This window comes from Chanodichthys erythropterus, chromosome 18, assembly GCF_024489055.1.
Source record: "Chanodichthys erythropterus isolate Z2021 chromosome 18, ASM2448905v1, whole genome shotgun sequence".
NCBI lineage: Eukaryota > Metazoa > Chordata > Actinopteri > Cypriniformes > Xenocyprididae > Chanodichthys > Chanodichthys erythropterus.
The window spans coordinates 1,605,450-1,628,331 of record NC_090238.1 but is presented as its reverse complement, the minus strand read 5'-3'; the positions used below and the strand labels follow the sequence as shown (position 1 = coordinate 1,628,331).

Genomic DNA, 22,882 nt, shown 5'->3' with positions numbered 1-22,882 from the left:
CGTTGTGTTGTGGCTCGATTTCGTTGTGTTGTGGCTCGATTTCGTTGTGTTGTGGCTCGATTTCGTTGTGTTGTGGCTCGATTTCGTTGTGTTGTGGCTTTATTTCGTTGTGTTGTGGCTCGATTTCGTTGTGTTGTGGCTCGATTTCGTTGTGTTGTGGTTTGATTTCGTTGTGTTGTGGCTCGATTTCGTTGTGTTGTGGCTCGATTTCGTTGTGTTGTGGCTCGATTTCGTTGTGTTGTGGCTTTATTTCGTTGTGTTGTGGCTCGATTTCGTTGTGTTGTGGCTCGATTTCGTTGTGTTGTGGCTTTATTTCGTTGTGTTGTGGCTCGATTTCGTTGTGTTGTGGCTCGATTTCGTTGTGTTGTGGCTTTATTTCGTTGTGTTGTGGCTCGATTTCGTTGTGTTGTGGCTCGATTTCGTTGTGTTGTGGCTTTATTTCGTTGTGTTGTGGCTCGATTTCGTTGTGTTGTGGCTCGATTTCGTTGTGTTGTGGCTCGATTTCGTTGTGTTGTGGCTCGATTTCGTTGTGTTGTGGCTCGATTTCATTGTGTTGTGGCTTTATTTCGTTGTGTTGTAGCTCGATTTCGTTGTGTTGTGGCTTTATTTCGTTGTGTTGTGGCTCGATTTCGTTGTGTTGTGGCTCGATTTCATTGTGTTGTGGCTTTATTTCGTTGTGTTGTGGCTCGATTTCGTTGTGTTGTGGCTCGATTTCGTTGTGTTGTGGCTTTATTTTGTTGTGTTGTGGCTCGATTTCGCTGTGTTGTGGCTCGATTTCGTTGTGTTGTGGTTTGATTTTGTTGTGTTGTGGCTCGATTTCGTTGTGTTGTGGCTTGATTTCGTTGTGTTGTGGCTTTATTTCGTTGTGTTGTGGCTTGATTTCGTTGTGTTGTGGCTCTATTTCGTTGTGTTGTTGCTTTATTTCGTTGTGTTGTAGCTCGATTTCGTTGTGTTGTGGCTCGATTTCGTTGTGTTGTGGCTTTATTTCGTTGTGTTGTGGCTTGATTTCGTTGTGTTGTGGCTCGATTTCGTTGTGTTGTTGCTTTATTTCGTTGTGTTGTGGCTCGATTTCGTTGTGTTGTGGCTCGATTTCGTTGTGTTGTGGCTCGATTTCGTTGTGTTGTGGCTCGATTTCATTGTGTTGTGGCTTTATTTCGTTGTGTTGTAGCTCGATTTCGTTGTGTTGTGGCTCGATTTCGTTGTGTTGTGGCTTTATTTCATTGTGTTGTGGCTTTATTTGGTTGTGTTGTGGCTCGATTTCGTTGTGTTGTGGCTTTATTTCGTTGTGTTGTGGCTTTATTTCATTGTGTTGTGGCTTTATTTCGTTGTGTTGTGGCTCGATTTCGTTGTGTTGTGGCTCGATTTCGTTGTGTTGTGGCTCGATTTCATTGTGTTGTGGCTTTATTTCGTTATGTTGTAGCTCGATTTCATTTTGTTGTGGCTTTATTTCATTGTGTTGTGGCTCGATTTCGTGTTGTGGCTCGATTTCGTTGTGTTGTGGCTCGATTTTGTTGTGTTGTGGCTGTATTTCGTTGTGTTGTGGCTCGATTTCATTGTGTTGTGGCTTTATTTCGTTGTGTTGTAGCTCGATTTCGTTGTGTTGTGGCTCGATTTCGTTGTGTTGTGGCTCGATTTCGTTGTGTTGTGGCTCGATTTCGTTGTGTTGTGGCTCGATTTCATTGTGTTGTGGCTTTATTTCATTGTGTTGTGGCTCGATTTCGTTGTGTTGTGGCTCGATTTCATTTTGTTGTGGCTTTATTTCATTGTGTTGTAGCTCGATTTCATTTTGTTGTGGCTTTATTTCATTGTGTTGTGGCTCGATTTCGTTGTGTTGTGGCTCGATTTCGTTGTGTTGTGGCTCGATTTTGTTGTGTTGTGGCTGTATTTCGTTGTGTTGTGGCTCGATTTCATTGTGTTGTGGCTTTATTTCGTTGTGTTGTAGCTCGATTTCGTTGTGTTGTGGCTCGATTTCATTGTGTTGTGGCTTTATTTCGTTGTGTTGTAGCTCGATTTCGTTGTGTTGTGGCTTTATTTCGTTGTGTTGTGGCTCGATTTCGTTGTGTTGTGGCTCGATTTCATTGTGTTGTGGCTTTATTTCGTTGTGTTGTGGCTCGATTTCGTTGTGTTGTGGCTCGATTTCGTTGTGTTGTGGCTTTATTTTGTTGTGTTGTGGCTCGATTTCGTTGTGTTGTGGCTCGATTTCGTTGTGTTGTGGTTTGATTTTGTTGTGTTGTGGCTCGATTTCGTTGTGTTGTGGCTTGATTTCGTTGTGTTGTGGCTTTATTTCGTTGTGTTGTGGCTTGATTTCGTTGTGTTGTGGCTCTATTTCGTTGTGTTGTTGCTTTATTTCGTTGTGTTGTAGCTCGATTTCGTTGTGTTGTGGCTCGATTTCGTTGTGTTGTGGCTCGATTTCGTTGTGTTGTGGCTTTATTTCGTTGTGTTGTGGCTTTATTTCGTTGTGTTGTGGCTCGATTTCGTTGTGTTGTGGCTCGATTTCGTTGTGTTGTGGCTCGATTTCATTGTGTTGTGGCTTTATTTCGTTGTGTTGTAGCTCGATTTCGTTGTGTTGTGGCTTTATTTCATTGTGTTGTGGTTTGATTTTGTTGTGTTGTGGCTCGATTTCGTTGTGTTGTGGCTCGATTTCGTTGTGTTGTGGTTTGATTTTGTTGTGTTGTGGCTCGATTTCGTTGTGTTGTGGCTTGATTTCGTTGTGTTGTGGCTTTATTTCGTTGTGTTGTGGCTTGATTTCGTTGTGTTGTGGCTCTATTTCGTTGTGTTGTTGCTTTATTTCGTTGTGTTGTAGCTCGATTTCGTTGTGTTGTGGCTCGATTTCGTTGTGTTGTGGCTCGATTTCGTTGTGTTGTGGCTTTATTTCGTTGTGTTGTGGCTCGATTTCGTTGTGTTGTGGCTCGATTTCGTTGTGTTGTGGCTCGATTTCATTGTGTTGTGGCTTTATTTTGTTGTGTTGTGGCTCGATTTCGTTGTGTTGTGGCTCGATTTCATTGTGTTGTGGCTCGATTTCATTGTGTTGTGGCTTTATTTCGTTGTGTTGTGGCTTTATTTCGTTGTGTTGTGGCTCGATTTCATTGTGTTGTGGCTCGATTTCATTGTGTTGTGGCTTTATTTCGTTGTGTTGTGGCTTTATTTTGTTGTGTTGTGGCTCGATTTCGTTGTGTTGTGGCTCGATTTCGTTGTGTTGTGGTTTGATTTTGTTGTGTTGTGGCTCGATTTCGTTGTGTTGTGGCTTTATTTCGTTGTGTTGTGGCTCGATTTCGTTGTGTTGTGGCTTTATTTCGTTGTGTTGTGGCTCGATTTCGTTGTGTTGTGGCTCGATTTCGTTGTGTTGTGGCTTTATTTTGTTGTGTTGTGGCTCGATTTCGTTGTGTTGTGGCTCGATTTCGTTGTGTTGTGGTTTGATTTCGTTGTGTTGTGGCTCGATTTCGTTGTGTTGTGGCTTTATTTTGTTGTGTTGTGGCTCGATTTCGTTGTGTTGTGGCTCGATTTCGTTGTGTTGTGGCTTTATTTTGTTGTGTTGTGGCTCTATTTCGTTGTGTTGTGGCTCGATTTCGTTGTGTTGTGGCTCGATTTCGTTGTGTTGTGGCTCGATTTCGTTGTGTTGTGGCTTTATTTCGTTGTGTTGTGGCTCGATTTCGTTGTGTTGTGGCTCGATTTCGTTGTGTTGTGGTTTGATTTTGTTGTGTTGTGGCTCGATTTCGTTGTGTTGTGGCTCGATTTCGTTGTGTTGTGGCTCGATTTCGTTGTGTTGTGGCTTTATTTCGTTGTGTTGTGGCTCGATTTTGTATTTATTTTTTACAGGTGTTTTACCTGTATTTTGCACTTAATTGCGTTGTGTTTTAGGGTTAACAGAAAATGACTGGATAATGTCGGGTTAATGAGCTTCCAGTACTTTTTCTGTCATTTTACAGGTTTAATTTTTACAGATTGGCCCTGTGCATAGAAACATGCATTTCTATAAACAGTTCTTTAGTCTGTAAACACTGTGCACAATCATGATCAGAGCAATGAGAGGAGTTTTGTCTTTGAAACCATGAAATGATCCTAAAGCTACACTGTAATATATATACATTCACTTTTGGCCCTCTAGCGGTTAAAAAATAAAACTGCACGTGTCTTACAGAAGAAGTGTTTTGGTTGTGCTTCGGCTCCTCTGCACTGTGGAGCTACCTTGTGTTCTTTAACATTAGACATTAAGTTTATTCAAAGTGAACACCTTAGGTTACTTTATTTTAAGTGACGTACTTACTTAACTATGTACTTCCTATAGAGTTACGGTTAGGGAAATGTGTTACCCTACCTTTATGATTCGTCCTTCAGTAATTGACTGGATTGTTGGAAGTTGGTCACTGCGAACTAAATGGAGGCAGATCTGAATGCCGGTTTTCAGTTTCTTGTGCACATGAAAAATTATGTGCATGGATAAATCACGTAAAATAAACACTGCAACATTCTGTAAAATAGTCAATTTCGACTGTGTTTTATAAAACAGTAGGCCTGTCAGAATTGTGTATTAACTGCAGAATAATGAAGTGATGTATGCAGACTTACTAAGCAAACGTTTTAGCCATTTGCTAGTAGAGGCGTACGTCATCAAATGTATTCGTCTCACAGTAGTTCTGTATGGGTGGTTGGGCCTTAAAAAAGCTGCTGTAGAAAATAAGCAGCCGGTCTCTACTTTGGAAGCAGACTAGAGGGTGGGGAACACTCATTTCCTGGAATGTTTGGCTCTTTCACAATACATCCATTCAGTTTGAGTCTTGGTTCTGGGAGAATACTAGACACACAGGTCAACGTACACATGAAACATGGCACAAGAGCAAAGAATTATGGAGAGGTGGGTTTTATGGATAGTGCCACATCATGGTGCACCTTCAGCCAATATCTATATTTAATTTCTGAGAGAGAGAGAGGGAGGGGGTGGGGTGGCTTACTTTTGTAGTTGTACTGAGAGAATTTGGGTCACTCACTTCTAAATAATCCAATACATCTGAAATATGTACACAACGTACACATCAACACATGGTTTTACTGTTGATGCCAACAGGGAAGCACATTCCATTGCTAACTCTGACAGAAGATCACATTTCAATGTTTTTTCATTTTGCCTTTTACTATTCAAACCCCTCATTATGTGCATTAACACTCATCTATGTCTGCATATGTGGAATATGATTAGAATCATACTCTTTCTGCAACTAAATACATTTTTTAAACATACACTACCGGTCAAAACGTTTTTGAACAGATTGTTTAATGCTTTTGAGAGAAGTCTCTTCTGCTTACCAAGGCTTCATTTATTTGATCCAAAATGCAAATGTAAAAACAATTCAATATTATTACTATTTAAAACCAGTTTTCTATGTGAATATATAGTAAAGTGTAATTTACTCCTGTGATCAAAGCTGAATTTTCAGCATCATTACTCCAGTCTTCAGTGTCACATGATCCTTCAGAAATCATTCTAATATGATGATTTGATGCTCAAGAAACATTTATGATTATTATCAATGTTGAAAACTGTTGTGTACAATTTTTTTCAGGATTGTTTGATGAATAGAAAATTCAAAAGCACAGCATTTATCTGAAATATAATCTTTTTCAACATTATAAATGTCTTTACTGTCACTTTTGATCAATTTAATGCATCCTTGCTGAATAAAAGTATCAATTTCATTCATTTCTTTCAATAAATATTAATAATAATAAAAAAAAAAACTCTTACTGAGACCAAACCTAGTGATAATGTTACAAAAGCTTTCTATTCAGCTTTTCCAACACATAAATAAAATGCATTTTAAAATATATATTTAAGTCTAAAACATTTATTTTGATCAAATAAATGAAGCCTTGGTGAGCAGAAGAGACTTGTTTCAAAAACATTAAAAACACTTTTAAAACATAATTTAGATCTGTGTGGAACGGTCACTAATAAAACTGTACCGTGGACCAAAGCATTTGATAATGATCTGCTGAGCATCAGTTAAATCTATTGAAAGTGAAAAACAAATCACTGTATGCCATCAGAAGTGTCTCTATTAATTTATAACCATATCATTTCAGACTAATAATGCAGGTCTTTTATTATTTGCAAAATCATGTTTAATAAATAAGTTTTACTTCCTGACATATAAAATGACCCCAGATAATTGCATTTTTTATTTTAATTAAGTAATTTTTGTGGTCCAGTGAAAATATTGACAAGTAAAAATTATCATTTGATTATACGTCTTTTTTGCAATCTATACATTTATATCAAAACTTTCCTATAATTGTACATAAGTTGAATAAAGCAGGTGGTCTGGCAGAAGATGGATATTTGACTTCATAACTTGTTAAATATGAATTTTTTTTTTTTGCACAAATGCATTGCTTCTCTTCAGAAGGCCTTTATTAACCCCCCGGAGCCGTGTGAAGTATGTTTATGATGGATGGAGACACTTTCTTCGGCTCATACTCGTTGGTCCCGTTCACTGCCATTATAAAGCTCAGATGCGTCAGGATATTTATTAATATAACTCTGATTGTGTTCATCAGAAAGAAGAAAGTCATATACACCTAGGATGGGTTGAGGGGGAGTAAAGCTTGGGCTAATTTTCATTTGAAAGTGAACTAATCCTTTAATGTAACTACAGAACTCATTAAAAGGTGAAATTCGTTGTGTGGATGATACAAGCCATTATAAAACAGAAACACTGAAGAAACAGGAGTGGAGTTTGTTATATTAGCTGTTGTGTTGGGAAGACAGTGTTTTCCTGTACAGAAATGTAAAGGAGCAGCTGGTACATAATGTCAATAAAGACCTCATATTTATACCAGTAACAGGCAACAGGTCACATTTTTAAACACTAAAATAAATAGTATTGTATATCTATGTAACTGAGTTGTTCTGTCATTAACGAACAACTTTGAAATCCTTAAAGTCCAGTTTGTCGATGGTTTGTTCGTTCTTGAACTCAGCTTTGGCGATTCGTGACTGCGGGCTGCCGGTGGTGCGGAGCCAGCGCTGCATCTGCTGGACTTTGGAGGCCGGACCCTGGAGCTGCCCCTGAACCGTCCCAGCGTCGGTGTTCTGAACCCAGCCAACCAGACCCAGCTTCTTCCCTTCTGACTGCAAACACACACAGACACCAGTCGGACTCGCGAACAGAGCATTATATACACTATGGTGATGCAAAGTGCTGTACATCAAGTGATTTAGAGAAAGTGTATTTTGCCTGTGTTAATGCCAATAGACATTAACCCTCAGGGGTCTGAGGATTTTTGGGGCCTGGAGAAGTTTTGACATGCCCTGACATTTGTGCTTTTTTCAGTTGTTCATAAACATATTAATCGAAAAAGTGTCATTACACTGTATTCAGCACAAACTAGGCTACAATAATATGTGAGAAACATGTATGTACATGTTTGTGTTTTTGAAGGAATAACGTTTATGCGTGGTTATTGAAAAAACAAAAAACTTAAGTCACTGAAATAAGGCCAAAAAAAATATATATTAAATCTTTGAGACTTCTGGGTATTTGAGGTTGTAGACTAGAGTTTGTGCTTCAAAATGAGGTAAAAATTATGCTGCCTGCTTGTTCATATAAAACAATAGAGAGATTTAAATTGTCTAAAACATCTTTGGTCAAGAAACACAGTATGCGTGGAGGCGTGAAGCCTCATGTATAATGGGTGATTCTCACCTGAGAAGACATAAGAATCGCATAATGAGCTGTAATGACCTGCATATTAATGAGCTCTTTCAGACAGGTAGGCTGTGAAAAACCCCCTGTGATCATGTCTCAGTTCATCATAATGCAAATCAAACATACAGAAAAACAGCAATACTGTGAAATATTATTACAATTTAAAATAATGGTATTCTATTATATTCTTTAAAATATAATGTATTTCTGTGATGCAAAGTGTCTGAACAATTATCTTACCTCTATGGCATTTCATATAGGCTTTTAGCTAAAAAGCATGCACATTTGGAGAAATATTGAAAAAAGTGTGTGCATGTAATATTTGAGAGAGAAAAATACTACAGTAGTGCAAATCACAAATCCCACTGCTGTACCAGAGGAGTTTTGCTGCCATCTAATGAGGAAAATGTGGTACTATACCCAAACAAAAATATTACTGAAAGCTCATTTTTTGAGATATCAAGCTCAAACTTGTTTAGATTTATGGCTTTTGATTTTAACTTAAACCTCTATAACTTTTTGTTTCACTTTTGAATCGTTTTAACTTCAACAATGTTCTGCAATGGGTCTTCTTCAAAATGAGACCAAACTACTCAAACTGTACTCCCAAGCATCAAATTTTTTTCACAATTTTTTGTCCAGTAAAGTACATCTGAGTAACTTTGACATACATAAGGATTCATTTAAACACTGATTAAAAAAGGACAGAAATTAAAATATAACAATATTTTACTCCTCAAAACAAAATTTCCAGTACTTTTCTAACAGCTGTGGAGTAAATACATGAACAAAATAAAACCTTGTGTTAAAGTTTACATGAATTGCCTTCAGTTACCTATTTACTTCTGTAATCTGACATTTTTTACGGGACAGTCAATGAGAAAAACTGCTGGAATGGGACTTGATTTTACCCCTGGAGAACTAGTTAAAACTAAAACACAAAAACACACAAACACACAACAAAATGACTAAAGCAAAAAAGAGGGCTTTGGTGGCTAAATTAAAGTCATTTTAGAGGCTGAGCAAGTACATCTTGATTAACTGAAATAACATTCATTGATGAATCATTCACGATACCTGAAGAGTGTATTAAGAGCGTTAACTGTGTCCCTTTTGATTTCATGATGACTTTTACATTATGAAGGAAGATTTTAACCAAATGCTGAGCTGTGTTCACAGGACTAGAGTAGAAATGTCTGGTCAGAAAAGGTTGTGATTTTATGTGTGGTAATTCTACAGAGTTCATTAATCACAATATCTGTTGACCACAACAACAGTTTTTGTGTTCCCTTTTATATTTTTGCAGTTTTCCAAAATGTATATATAAAAAACCATTAAATAGCATAAAATAACAGTGTGTTCAATTAGCTGTATTATTATTATTATTATTATTTTTTTGGTATATTCTTTTGTATGTTTAATAGTTTTTATAGACAAGATCTTAATGTTTTTGTATACGGGTCATTCTACAGAATTGTGTTTTCCACAAATTTTGTTTGTATGCAAATTGTATAAAATCCAAGATACACATTTCTAGTAATTGTGCAGTTAATTCTCATATTGTATTTTCAGAAAGTTTTGGAATATTTTTCCTCTACCCAAATTTGTCACTACTGAAACACAATAATATATATAATTTAATAAGAAGGGTCAAATTGACCTATTAAGATTTTGTTTACATCTACCTTGTAAATATATATTTTTTTGCCATTATTAAAAAAGTTTTCACAGGTAAATGAATAACAATTACAATTTTATAAATAGTGTAATTTATGAGATTTGTTGTATTTTGAATCCAATCTTTCTCTGTAAAAGGCATAAAGTTGATCAAACTGATGTCAAAGTAAAGGATTGATTAGTTTGAATAAACATTGAACCAAACACTATAATAACATCTTAGTTGATCATTCAATATACTTTATTTTTCACAAAACATCCCATGTTTCGGTCGTGATGCACAGTTTCAGTAGTGATGTGTTGGTAGTGACACATCACATGACACAATTTAACTCACATACTAAAACATATTAAAATACTAATGATTTGCATTAAATACTAAGATTGTGTTTATTTCACAAAGATGATAATCAGCACATGGTTATCTAGCGCAGATCTGAACAGTTGTACACACACAAAAACTAAATTTTATGGAATAACACACAGAAAAGTTTGCTTAATTGCAGAAAAAGGTTTTTGTTAGTGACGATCCTTAAAGTTGCACACAGATTTTCAAACTTTTGAACACATTTAACTCAGAATGATGGAGTCTCAGACAATGACTCAAACACTGTTTCGGTAGTGACGTGAACATGCTTGACATGAAAGTTTCATGATTAAAAAAAAAAAAAAAATTATATATAGATATATATATATATATATAATATATATATATAATATATATATATATATATATATATATATATATATATATATATATATATAATTTTTTTTTTTTTTTTTTTTTTTTTTTTTTTACTTCACCGTTTAATTCACTGTTATGTTTTTAAAACCAACAATGGAAAAAAACTGCAAAGATTATTTTCAGTATCATTTTCAAACGCTTCCCAATTGAAAGTACCCAATAAATGATGATTTTATACATATTAAACTTACTGATATTTTAAATATTATTGTGGGATTCAATAGACAATAGAATGATCTTAGTAAACATCTAACATTTTAATATTTAAATGTTTTTTTAAATGTGTGTTTTGGTTGAGGGACAGCAGCTTGCACCAATTCTGTAGAATGGCCCATATACACATAAATGTTCCAAAAATAAAGCCACCCTGAGAAATATTCATTTGTGTTCATGCATTTGGCAGACACTTTCATCACAGCAGCTTCACATTTAAAGTACGCATTCGTGCACTGACTGACAGCACTGTGACAACTAGCCCCTACACACGAGACATTACCTGTGTGTATTTCCGAAAGAACACGCCCTGCACGCGGCCATACACCTCATAGTCCACAGACAGCAGCTCCTCAGCGGACATGACGCTCTCCTGCAACACACACACACACACACACACACACACACACTCTGAACCCGTCCAGCTTTACCAGCTCAATGTCACACACACAGTCTGACCTACCGGAGGATGGACGATAATAAACGCGTTCTGGTTTCTGGAATCCGCAGTCAAATCGACTTCATTAGCGCTTCAACATTTGATCTGAAGCTGCGTCAGGCTCATGAAGTGGCACATGCGCACCATCATCACAGCGCGTCGTTCATCCGGGTCACGGCATGACGTCTGACGCAACTGGCCAATAGCAAATATGAAGGAAGTTTGCGTTGTCTTGTTCCTAAGCAACAAGTGTAAACACACCTGAAAACATAACTGAACCTGAGGCGATCCAGCGGAAAACACACACCGGTAAGATTACAGGTAAACACACATTATATTATTATTATTATTATTATTATTATTATTATTATTATTATTATTATTATTATTTATTTATCTTCGAGAGTGTGAAAAAGAATTCTTGTGAAAATGTGCTGATATGGTTAGACACTACATGAGAATAGAGCAAAACTTTTAACTAATCACAAATCACACATTTTTTATTTTTTATTTATTATTATTATTATTAATGGTGCTTGCCAAAGGCAAAGCTTTTATTATTATAAGCTATTATTATTATTTTTACAGCTAAGCTTGTCAGACACAAGGACTGGATAATACACGCTGGCTAAGAGAGAAAAAAAATGCTTTATTAACACATATTCCTACTGCAATTCATGATTAATGAATTCAGGTAGTTATAAAACATTTAGAAGTGGTCAGTTAACTATTTTTGTGAGCTCATCTAAAGTGAAGACTATTTATGCTTTGTAAAGCTTTTATAAATGAGATTTAAAGGTTCAGTGATCTTCTCCACTGCAGTTCTCTAATGTTTTAAAGTTAGTACTGAGGTCGTTTTGACACTGAAATATGTGTTAATAAAGCATTTATTAACACACTAAGTAACTAATACTATATGTCTAAATAATAAGATGCATAAATGTACATTTAAATAGTTTATTAATCATTTACTTACTCTTCCTAAATAATCTTATGGACCACTGACAACTCCTAAATAACTGGTTTGTGAATAATGTAATACATAATTTAGAAATGATAAATTAAGAATGAATAAAGTATGAAAATACAATTATTAAATTCATTATAGATATGCTTATAAATCAAGAACAAAGCATTTTTAGCTGTATTTATAAATGGCTTACTAATGTCTTTTAATGTTTTATAAGTGATGAATTAACTATTTATTAATGCTTAACTAATGCTTCATAGTGTGAGATTCTAAAGTGTTACCCATTTTTAATACATATTGCCTACATTTAAGCTCATTTAACAAGTAAAACTTAAACATTTAGAAGTACAAACCCGATTCCAAAAAAGTTGGCACACTGTACAAATTGTGAATAAAAAAGGAATGCAATAATTTACAAATCTCATAAACTTATATTTTATTCACAATAGAATATAGATAACATATCAAATGTTGAAAGTGAGACATTTTGAAATGTCATGCCAAATATTGGCTCATTTTGGATTTCATGAGAGCTACACATTCCAAAAAAGTTGGGACAGATAGCAATAAGAGGCCGGAAAAGTTAAATGTACATATAAGGAACAGCTGGCGGATGATTGGGTATAAAAAGAGCCTCTCAGAGTGGCAGAGTCTCTCATAAGTCAAGACGGGCAGAGGATCACCAATTCCCCCAATGCTGCAGCCAAAAATAGTGGAGCAATATCAGAAAGGAGCTTCTCAGAGAAAAACTGCAAAGAGTTTGAAGTTATCATCATCTACAGTGCATAATATCATCCAAAGATTCAGAGAATCTGGATCAATCTCTGTGCATAAGGGTCAAGGCCGGAAAACCATACTGGATGCCCGTGATCTTCGGGCCCAGACGGCACTGCATCACATACAGGAATGCTACTGTAATGGGAATCACAACATGGGCTCAGGAATACTTCCAGAAAACATTGTTGGTGAACACAATCCACCATGCCATTCGCCGTTGCCGGCTAAAACTCTATAGGTCAAAAAAGAAGCCATATCTAAACATGATCCAGAAGCGCAGGCGTTTTCTCTGGGCCAAAGCTCATTTAAAATGGACTGTGGCAAAGTGGAAAACTGTTCTGTGGTCAGACGAATCAAAATTTGAAGTTCTTTTTGGAAAACTGGGACGCCATATCATCCGGACTAAAGAGGACAAGGACAACCCAAGTTGTTACCAGCGCTCAGTTCAGAAGCTGCATCTCTGATGGTATGGGGTTGCATGAGTGCGTGTGGCATGGGCAGCTTACACATCTGGAAAGGCACCATCAATGCTGAAAGGTATATCCAAGTTCTAGAACAACATAAGCTCCCATCCAGACGTCATCTCTTTCAGGGAAGACCTTGCATTTTCCAACATGACAATGCCAGACCACATACTGCATCAATTACAACATCACAGCTGGGTAGAAGAAGGATCCGGGTACTGAAATGGCCAGCCTGCAGTCCAGATCTTTCACCCATAGAAAACATTTGGCGCATCATAAAGAGGAAGATGCGACAAAGAAGACCTAAGACAGTTGAGCAACTAGAAGCCTGTATTAGACAAGAATGGGACAACATTCCTATTCCTAAACTTGAGCAACTTGTCTCCTCAGTCCCCAGACGTTTGCAGACTGTTATAAAAAGAAGAGGGGATGCCACACAGTGGTAAACATGGCCTTGTTCCAACTTTTTTGAGATGTGTTGATGCCATGAAATTTAAAATCAACTTATTTTTCCCTTAAAATGATACATTTTCTCAGTTTAAACATTTGATATGACATCTATGTTGTATTCTGAATAAAATATTGAAATTTGAAACTTCCACATCATTGACCCAAGATCTGTGTAACACAAAATCTACCCAAACACTCTCTAATGAGAGAAGAGCGCAACACATGTCTCGAGAGCAGCGGGACTTTTATTATGCCACAGTCGCTGCTTCTTCTTCTTCTGGTCAGGAGTATGTGGGGTAAAGCAGCTCTTATCATCTTAGATACATTTGAGTGTTATAAGTGCTATATTGAGAGTTGTTATAGTGCTATATTTGTGATAATGTAAGTACACAAGTCAACAAAATGTATAACACTGTTCTAGTGGCTTTTGGATATTTTAATCCCAAAATCCTACGTATTGTGCCTTTAATGATGGTTTCAGACTTTACAGAAGCAGCAATCAAACTAAGCCCATTCTGAAACAAATTATACCTGCACTATTTTTAAAGAAACATCCATATGTGTTTTCTGTCAGTCCACAGGTTTGACAACGCTGTTATTAGATCTGCCTTTCACAAACATGCAAACGGTGCCACACCATCACCTCACACATCACTTCTGGGAAAGAGAGACCGTACCATCAAAACTTCCATTCTTGTACAGAGAGAGCATGAGCAGACTCCGCAGTCCCTCGGGAACTCATCACAGCTCCAGGCTGGATGTTCTGGAAAACCAAGAGGGAAGGTCCCTGAGAGAGAGACAACATCCCTGGCAACATCCAGACATCATCCATAGGAAGAAAAACACGGAGCAGAATGAATACGTTCCTTCACGGAGAACTTTAGACAAAATATTCCCTCTGAAACCAGTCCTCCACAAGAGGGCGTTCAGCCTGAGTAATGTCACCAAACCAGAACATCAAGAGAGATTTTACTCATGTCTGCCTGCACTAACCCATCAAGCTGCCGTCAGACACCAGCAGAAGGCTGGCAGGAAACTAGACCCTCTCAATCTGGACCGGGAGCACCAGGAACACAAGCAAACACACCTTTCAAAGGAAATCCACTCCAAGCAGATGATGCTCCAGCAGAAGATTTTCAAAACAGAAGAGACCCTGCGAAGAGTCCAAAAAGAGAAGACTAAAGAGAGAAACCAGAGTTATTTAGAGGACAACAGGTTCTATAGTAACGGATACAGCGATTGGGATGAGGAAAGGCACAGATATGGGAATGCAAGAGATGATATGGAAAGATGGGAGCGAGAGGTAAAGAGGAGCAGAGAAAGGGAGGGCAGGAGGAGACCTTTGACTTTAGAGATGGCAAAGAGTCACAAACTGGAGGAAAAGAGAGATTGGGATGACTACGAACACACAGCAAAAGGCTGGAACAGAGAAACTGGTAATGGGCGACGAGAGCGAGGAATGGGACAAGACAATTACGTCAGAAGAAGGAGCGAAATGCACAACCTCAGAGAAGATGACGTGAGAAAACCGAACTCGTCTGACTCTATGAGAAGGGACCGAGCTCACCTCAAACATGAGAGGAGGGAAAATAAAGAGGGTTTGTATCAGCTCACATCAAGGCTTATGAAGGAGGCCGCTGGCAGCACGGACAGGATTCCCAGCCAGAGAGGAAACCGACTGCAGCAGGTGGAGCTCAGTCCGGAGGAGGATCCCGACGCTCCGCACCAGCTGGTTCCATGTAACGTGTGCCATCGATGCTTCGCACGAGAGCGGCTGGAGACGCACATGAGGGTGTGTGAGAAAAAGCGGCCGCAGCGCAAGGTCTTCGACATGTCACAGTACAGAGCCAAAGGAACAGAGCTGGAGGAGTTCATGAAGATCAACAGCAGAAGCAAAACGCCCGAAGTAAGTGCTTTGCAAAGATCTCACCTTTTACTTACGACATATTTGATACGCAAGTTCTCTAAAGTGATCAACGTGATCAAAACTTTGCAGCTGCACACAATCTGCTACAGTCCTTCTGTCGTCTGATTGATAGTTTAGACTTTTTTAGGAAGTAAAATATCTTTTAGTATAATTGTACAAACGTTCTCCTTCAGCTCGTGTCTTTCTGCTGTGAAATCTGCACTGATTTTATCAAGTAAACGTAAGAATAACTTGTTTGTAATATTAGTAATATTGATAACATCTCACAATTCTTACTTTTTTTCTTGCAATTGTGACTTTTTACCTCGTAATTAATTTTTTCTCACAATTCTGACTTTTTATCTCACAATTCTGACTTTTTTCTCACAATTGCGACTTTTTACCTCGTAATTATTTTTTTCTCACAATTCGGACTTTTTCTCGCAATTGCGACTTTTTATTTCACAATTCTGATTTTTCTCACAATTGCGACTTTTTACCTCGTAATTCTGACTTTTTTCTCTCAATTGTGACTCTCACAATTCTCACTTTTTTTCTTGCAATTCTGACTTTTTATCTCACAATTCTGACTTTTTTCTCACAATTGCGACTTTTTACCTCGTAATTATTTTTTCTCACAATTCTGACTTTTTCTCGCAATTGCGACTTTTTATTTCACAATTCTGATTTTTCTCACAATTGCGACTTTTTACCTCGTAATTCTGACTTTTTTTCTCTCAATTGTGACTATTTCACAATTGTGACTTTTTATCTCACAATTGTGACTTTTTATCTCACAATTGTGACTTTTTTCTCTCAATTGTGACTATCTCACAATTCTCACTTTTTTCCTCACAATTGCGACTTTTACCTCGTAATTAATTTTTTCTCACAATTCTGACTTTTTTTCTTGCAATTGCGACTTTTTACCTCGTAATTATTTTTTTCTTACAATTCTGACTTCTCACAATTCTGACATTTTTCCTTGCAATTTCGACTTTTACCTCGTAATTAATTTTTTCTCATAATTCTGACTTTTTTCTTGCAATTGCGACTTTCTCACAATTCTGACTTTTTATCTCACAATTGTGACTTTTTTCGCTCAATTGTGACTTTTTTCTTGCAATTGCGACTTTTTATCTCACAATTCTGACTTTTTTCTCACAATTCTTTCTTTTTTCTCACAATTCTGACTTTTATCTCACAATTCTGACTTTTTTTCTTGCAATTGCGACTTTTTATCTCACAATTCTGACTTTTTACCTCAAAATTGCGACTTTTTATCTCGTAATTATTTTTTTCTCACAATTCTGACTTTTTTCCTCACAATTGCGACTTTTTACCTCATAATACTTTTTGTTCTCACAATTCTGACTTTTTACCTCACAATTGCGACTTTTTATCTCGTAATTATTTTTTCTCACAATTCTGACTTTTTCTCGCAATTGCGACTTTTTATTTCACAATTCTGATTTTTCTCACAATTGCGACTTTTTACCTCGTAATTCTGACTTTTTTCTCACAATTGTGACTATTTCACAATTGTGACTTTTTATCTCACAATTGTGACCTTTTTCTCTCAATTGTGACTATCTCACAATTCTCACTTTTTTTCTTGCAATTTTGACTTTTTATCTCACAATTCTCACTTTTTTCCTCACAGTTGCGACTTTTACCTCGTAATTAATTTTTTCTTACAATTCTGACTTTTTTTCTTGCAATTGCGACTTTTTACCTCGTAATTATTTTTTTCTTACAATTCTGACTTTTATCTCACAATTCTGACTTTTTTTCTTGCAATTTTGACTTTTTACTTCGTAATTAATTTTTTCTCATAATTCTGACTTTTTTCTTGCAATTGCGACTTTCTCACAATTCTGACTTTTTATCTCACAATTCTGACTTTTTTCGCTCAATTGTGACTTTTTTTCTTGCAATTGCGACTTTTTATCTCACAATTCTGACTTTTTTCTCACAATTCTGATTTTTTTCTCACAATTCTGACTTTTTTTCTTGCAATTGCGACTTTTTATCTCACAATTCTGACTTTTTACGTCACAATTGCGACTTTTTATCTCGTAATTATTTTTTTCTCACAATTCTGACTTTTTTCCTCACAATTGCGACTTTTTACCCAATAATACATTTTTTTCTCACAATTCTGACTTTTTAACTCACAATTGCGACTTTTTATCTCGTAATTATTTTTTTCTCACAATTCTGACTTTTTCTCGCAATTGCGACTTTTTATTTCACAATTCTGATTTTTCTCACAATTGCGACTTTTTACCTCGTAATTCTGACTTTTTTCTCTCAATTGTGACTATTTCACAATTGTGACTTTTTATCTCACAATTGTGACTTTTTTCTCTCAATTGTGACTATCTCACAATTCTCACTTTTTTCTTACAATTTTGACTTTTTATCTCACAATTCTCACTTTTTTCCTCACAATTGCGACTTTTACCTCGTAATTAATTTTTTCTCACAATTCTGACTTTTTTTCTTGCAATTGCGACTTTTTACCTCGTAATTATTTTTTTCTTACAATTCTGACTTTTATCTCACAATTCTGACTTTTTTTCTTGCAATTTCGACTTTTTACCTCATAATTAATTTTTTCTCATAATTCTGACTTTTTTCTTGCAATTGCGACTTTCTCACAATTCTGACTTTTTATCTCACAATTCTGACTTTTTTCGCTCAATTGTGACTTTTTTTCTTGCAATTGCGACTTTTTACCTCATAATACATTTTTTTCTCACAATTCTGACTTTTTACCTCACAATTGCGACTTTTTATCTCGTAATTATTTTTTTCTCACAATTCTGACTTTTTCTCGCAATTGCGACTTTTTATTTCACAATTCTGACTTTTTACCTCACAATTGCGACTTTTTATCTCGTAATTATTTTTTTCTCACAATTCTGACTTTTTCTCGCAATTGCGACTTTTTATTTCACAATTCTGATTTTTCTCACAATTGTGACTTTTTACCTCGTAATTCTGATTTTTTTCTCACAGTCGTGACTTTTTACCTCGTAATTCTGACTTTTTTCTCACAATTGTGATTTTTTTATCTCATGATACTGAATTTTCTTACAATTACGAGTTATAAAGTCAGTATTCATATATATCTAGTAGTTGCAAGAAAAAATTCAGCATTGTGAGATAAAAAGTCGTAGTTACCCTTTTTTTATTTTTTTTTATTCAGTGCTGGAAACAAGCTTCCATAATTGACAGATACAGTGAAGACTGATATTTATGTGTATTTTATGTAATTATCTGCTATACTGTTATAAAGATCTCATTGATTCACATGACAAGAATAAGAAGTTCCTCACAAACTTTAAAGCTGAATGAAAAAATAGAACAAAATCCAGTCTAATCTACAAAATTCACTTCTCCAATACTGTGCGTTCATATACATTTAAACCCTGATAGTGGAAACAAAAGTTATCTGCAGTCTGATAAATGTGTGTTTGAGATGAGTGATTTTGTTTTGCTGTGGTAATATTTCCTTCATAGCATCACTCTTCTGTGTATTATCCATGTCCTCACTGATGTCACACTGTCTTCTTCCTCAGCGCAAGAAGAATAATTGGCGGCAGAAACACGAGGCATTCATTCAAACCATGCGTCAGGGTCGATCTCACGAGCCACAGTCAGTCTCCAATCTAAATCCAGAATATGTAACCTGCCCTCATTGTGGCCGCAAATTTGCCCCAGGCCCGGCAGAGAGACACATCCCAAAGTGCCAGAACATCAAGAGCAGACCAGCACCTCCTAAACAACCGCAGACCAGCGCGAGGAAGAGGACGGCGCGCTGACACGATCTTCATCAGCTGCAGCTTTTGGAAGACTTAGAGTAGCATCTTTAGTGTGAAATATAAAAACACCAAAAAACAATAATAATAAAAAAACCATATGAACATGATTCATGGCATTGAAACCATATCAGCTGTACATATGGATAAAACCTTATATGTTAGATAGATTGTGTTTTGTACTAATTTCACAAAACTTCAGTCAGAAGCCTTTATAAACGGGACGATGCAGGTATACATTTTGTGAAAGTTGTGTTATTATAAGTAAACTAACAGATGTATATAGCACATGTTCATAAAACATCAGTCTCACATTAAAATTTTTCATGTTTACATTTATATGTTTATTTTTTTGCTATAGCAGTATTCACACAGCTGAGAGTCACTCACTCATCGCCATCTACTGGTGTAATGGAGTAACAGAAATCCGTAAAGCACTTTGAATGAGTGTTTTTGGTAAACACAACAGGCTCCTCATGCCCACAGACTGGTGATTAGTCTGATTTATTCCACTGTGTGTCTGTGATATCAGTGCAATTACTTTACAGGATGAAACCTCATAGGAAAACAGTGCTGTTGTGTATAGTGATGATCCTTTTGGAAATATTCTTTGTGTAAGTGAGGAAACCTCTAAATCCACTAGGATTAAAATCAGTTAGCAGACTTTCTGTCTGCTCTCATAGTTTATAATAGACATAAAATAGCTTACAACAGATTTGTTCTACCCGCTCAGATTCTTGGAGAGAAATGCTATCAGATTGTGCTATATTCATGTGGTGTGACGTGGTTTGAGGCTTTTTAAACGTCCATACCAACCACAAACCCTAAACCTATCCTTGAAACCGTGCAAATATAGTGTTGGCACTAACACATTCTGATAGCATTATTCATCAAGATGTGTTATTAAAGTTGCTGGTTTAACAGTAGGCTTCAGTTGCTCTTTCTTTCTGAATTATCAGTGGACAGTAGAAAGGTGAAGATGGTAACCCTGACTCCTATCAGAACCAGGCCTGCAGTCGATGCTAACTGAAATCAAAACATCTGAAGGTCAAGCGTAACAAAGACACAGTTTTATTGTGCTGTCAAGGAGAACACAGAAAATGGACTTCATATAGAATCCTGTCTTATTTAGTTAGGAAGCACAGTAATGCTGCACCGGTTACACAATTTATCTGTACATTTATTTAAAAAGAATGCATTAAAAGTTACATTTTCCAGATTTTAAAACAACAGCACACCATCCTTAATATATAAAATTATGTATAAATATTTTTAATTATTAATTGGAAAAATTATAAACAAAATCTCTGCCAGAAATACATCACGCAACTGATTGTGTGAATGTAAAGGAAGTATGCCAGTTTTATCAGTTCATTTTTGTATCATGGAAATAAAGCCTATAGGGTATATGTCGAACGTCACATGACCAGACCGGAAAACTGGTCTCATTGCATCCGCTTGTCAGAGAAAATGTTAACAGCAGTATGAACTGACGGCATATCTATGGACTTTTAAGGTAATCAGCGAAACCACCTAGTTCACAATGTTATAGGTGTTTTATTCTATTAAATGTCTAAATGTTAGTGTGAAGAAGAAAAATTAAAAAAAGCTTTTAAATATCAATCTGCATATGCGGCAGACATCATTTATGCTTATCTTTGATCGCTCTTTTTAAGTTTTTTTAAGCTACTTTTTCATGAAGCACATACAAAAGACCTAAACCAGAATTGATCTGATCTGTTTTACAGAATACGGAAGTTAGATAAATATGGTTTCTATAATATCATAGAAAGTCATAATTTTGACTTTTTAACTCAAAATTTTGACTGTTTAATCTCATAATTATGATTTAGTAAGTCATAATTTTGACTGGCAAAATCCCCAGAGTTAAATCAACTCTGCTCTGAGTGCATATGGTTCCTCTATAGTGATAAAGCAACACTGAAGCAGAGTTAATGTTAATGAGATAATTCAGCGATTAATTAAGCGATGAATGAGCATTAGTGATGAACACCTGCTGTTAACAAGCAGAGTAACTAAAGAAAAGGTAATCATCCTCTACTGAGATCTTGATAGATATAATGTATTATTATGTATAATGTATATGATTCTGCTTGTTAACAGCAGGTGTTCATCACTAACACTCAATCATCACTTAATTAATCTCATTAACTTTAACTCTGGTTAAGTGTTACTTTAACACTATTTAGCATATATTCATATGTACTCCAAGCAGATTTAAGTTGATTCAACTCTGAAGATTTTTCTGTGTAGCCTATAATAATTATTACCTAAAAGTAAGTCATAAGTATGTCATAACTATGAAATAAGAAAAATCTAAATTATGAATGTGTCATAATTTCCACTTTTTATGTAATAACCCAGGTGAAACAACTAATATAGTAATTTATAGTAAATACTATAGTGTTTTTGAACCATACTATAGTAAATTGTAGTATACTGTATATATTATAGTATTTATAAAAGTTTGTTAATAAATGCTTCAGCATACTGTAGTATTAACTATAGTGAACTGATCAACTGTAATAAATCCTGTAGTATACTTTAGTTTTTTTTTTTACTACAGTAAACTGTAGTGTATTGTAGTATAGTATACCCTATAGATTAAAGAAAACTTAGTACAGTATTGGGTAAAGTAATTTGTTTATATTACTATAGTTGTTATATTATCAGAGCAACTATAGAATTACCACAATAAATTAATTCAAGTACTTTACTATAGTATAGTTCAAAAACACTATAGTAGGCCTATTTACTATAAATTACTATAGTATTTTTTTCACCTGGGAATTTTGACATAATTAAGATTTACCAAAGCATGTATTGGAAATGGGCTTCCTACTGTCCAGTTTGCCTATTGTTTTTAACCCTTATGGGGTCTTTGGGGTCCCCAAATGACATTTGCAAAAATCTAACTTTGTAAAATTGTTAATATTTTCTAGATCTACAAAAAAAAAAAAAAAAAAAAAAAAAAAAAAAAAGGGTGATATCTTGTTTTTATTTTAGTGTAGAAAAAAAGTCACACTCAGGGTATTTGGGGTCTCCACAGACGCCAGCCAACAAAATGTAATTTTGTAACAAAATAATTGTTTTTTAAAAAACAAATGTAATTTTACTCTGTTTATTAATGTTTTTACTTCTTATTTGTGCAGTGTTTGGAGGATTTATCATATTTTTTTAAAATTTATATAAAAAAATAAATAAATAAAATAGGTTTTTATACAAAACAGCTTTTTATGTAAAATTCACTTTATAAATGACCCACATTTCTAACTTTCATTCACGGGGATAACATGGATAATTTGACATGGTTTAGTGTGAGATTTTTGCCCATCTTTTAAAAGTAAAGAAATTATTACTTTTACCAGTAGATGGCTCTAGAGCTCCACTGTGTGCTATTTGACTGACTGAAAGACATCTTTTCACAAGTATTTTTCAGTTGGATTAATATCTAAATATTATGAAATCACAATTATAACAATAGAAATTACTTTTTGTCAAAGTTTAGCCATTTTTTTTTGTACTAAAAAAACAAAACAAAAAAATAGGTTTTTGAAAAATGTTGATTTTGAGGATGAATTTTTTCTAAGTGGGGTCTCATTATAATGTAACATTGAAAAACTGATTTTTTTTTTTTTTATTATTAAAAAAAAATGCTAAACTTTGACAAAAAAGTAGCTTTTATTGTTA

General features: G+C 35.5%; 2 protein-coding genes across 3 annotated transcripts; one reads left to right on the top strand and one right to left on the bottom strand.

Moving 5' to 3' along the window:
- Window positions 1-6,283: 6,283 nt before the first annotated feature.
- On the bottom strand, window positions 6,284-10,957 carry acyp1 (acylphosphatase 1, erythrocyte (common) type). Its single transcript, XM_067367256.1, has 3 exons — window positions 10,802-10,957; window positions 10,622-10,711; window positions 6,284-7,126 (listed from the first exon to the last, which is right to left on the bottom strand). Exons 2-3 carry the CDS (start codon window positions 10,700-10,702, stop codon window positions 6,911-6,913), a joined length of 297 nt encoding a protein of 98 aa, XP_067223357.1. The 5' UTR covers window positions 10,703-10,711; window positions 10,802-10,957; the 3' UTR covers window positions 6,284-6,910.
- Window positions 10,958-10,961: 4 nt separating this feature from the next.
- zc2hc1c (zinc finger, C2HC-type containing 1C) lies at window positions 10,962-19,470 on the top strand. 2 transcript variants are annotated; one of them, XM_067367254.1, is made up of 3 exons: window positions 10,962-11,098; window positions 14,013-15,344; window positions 18,932-19,470. In XM_067367254.1, exons 2-3 carry the CDS (start codon window positions 14,058-14,060, stop codon window positions 19,172-19,174), a joined length of 1,530 nt encoding a protein of 509 aa, XP_067223355.1. In that variant the 5' UTR covers window positions 10,962-11,098; window positions 14,013-14,057; the 3' UTR covers window positions 19,175-19,470. The 2 variants fall into 2 exon arrangements, with proteins under 2 accessions (XP_067223355.1, XP_067223356.1); XM_067367255.1 differs by having other exon boundaries at window positions 11,038-11,086; window positions 14,020-15,344.
- The last annotated feature ends 3,412 nt before the right edge of the window (window positions 19,471-22,882 follow it).

Coding starts and splice junctions, on each gene's coding strand:
- acyp1 (XM_067367256.1), bottom strand. CDS start 10,702: ATGTCCGCTGAGGAGCTGCTGTCTGTGGACTATGAGGTGTATGGCCGC. Junction 7,127..10,621: donor TCTTTCGGAAATACACACAG/GTAATGTCTCGT, acceptor GTGTGTTTGCAG/TCAGAAGGGAAGAAGCTGGG.
- zc2hc1c (XM_067367254.1), top strand. CDS start 14,058: ATGCAAACGGTGCCACACCATCACCTCACACATCACTTCTGGGAAAGA. Junction 15,345..18,931: donor GCAGAAGCAAAACGCCCGAA/GTAAGTGCTTTG, acceptor CTTCTTCCTCAG/CGCAAGAAGAATAATTGGCG.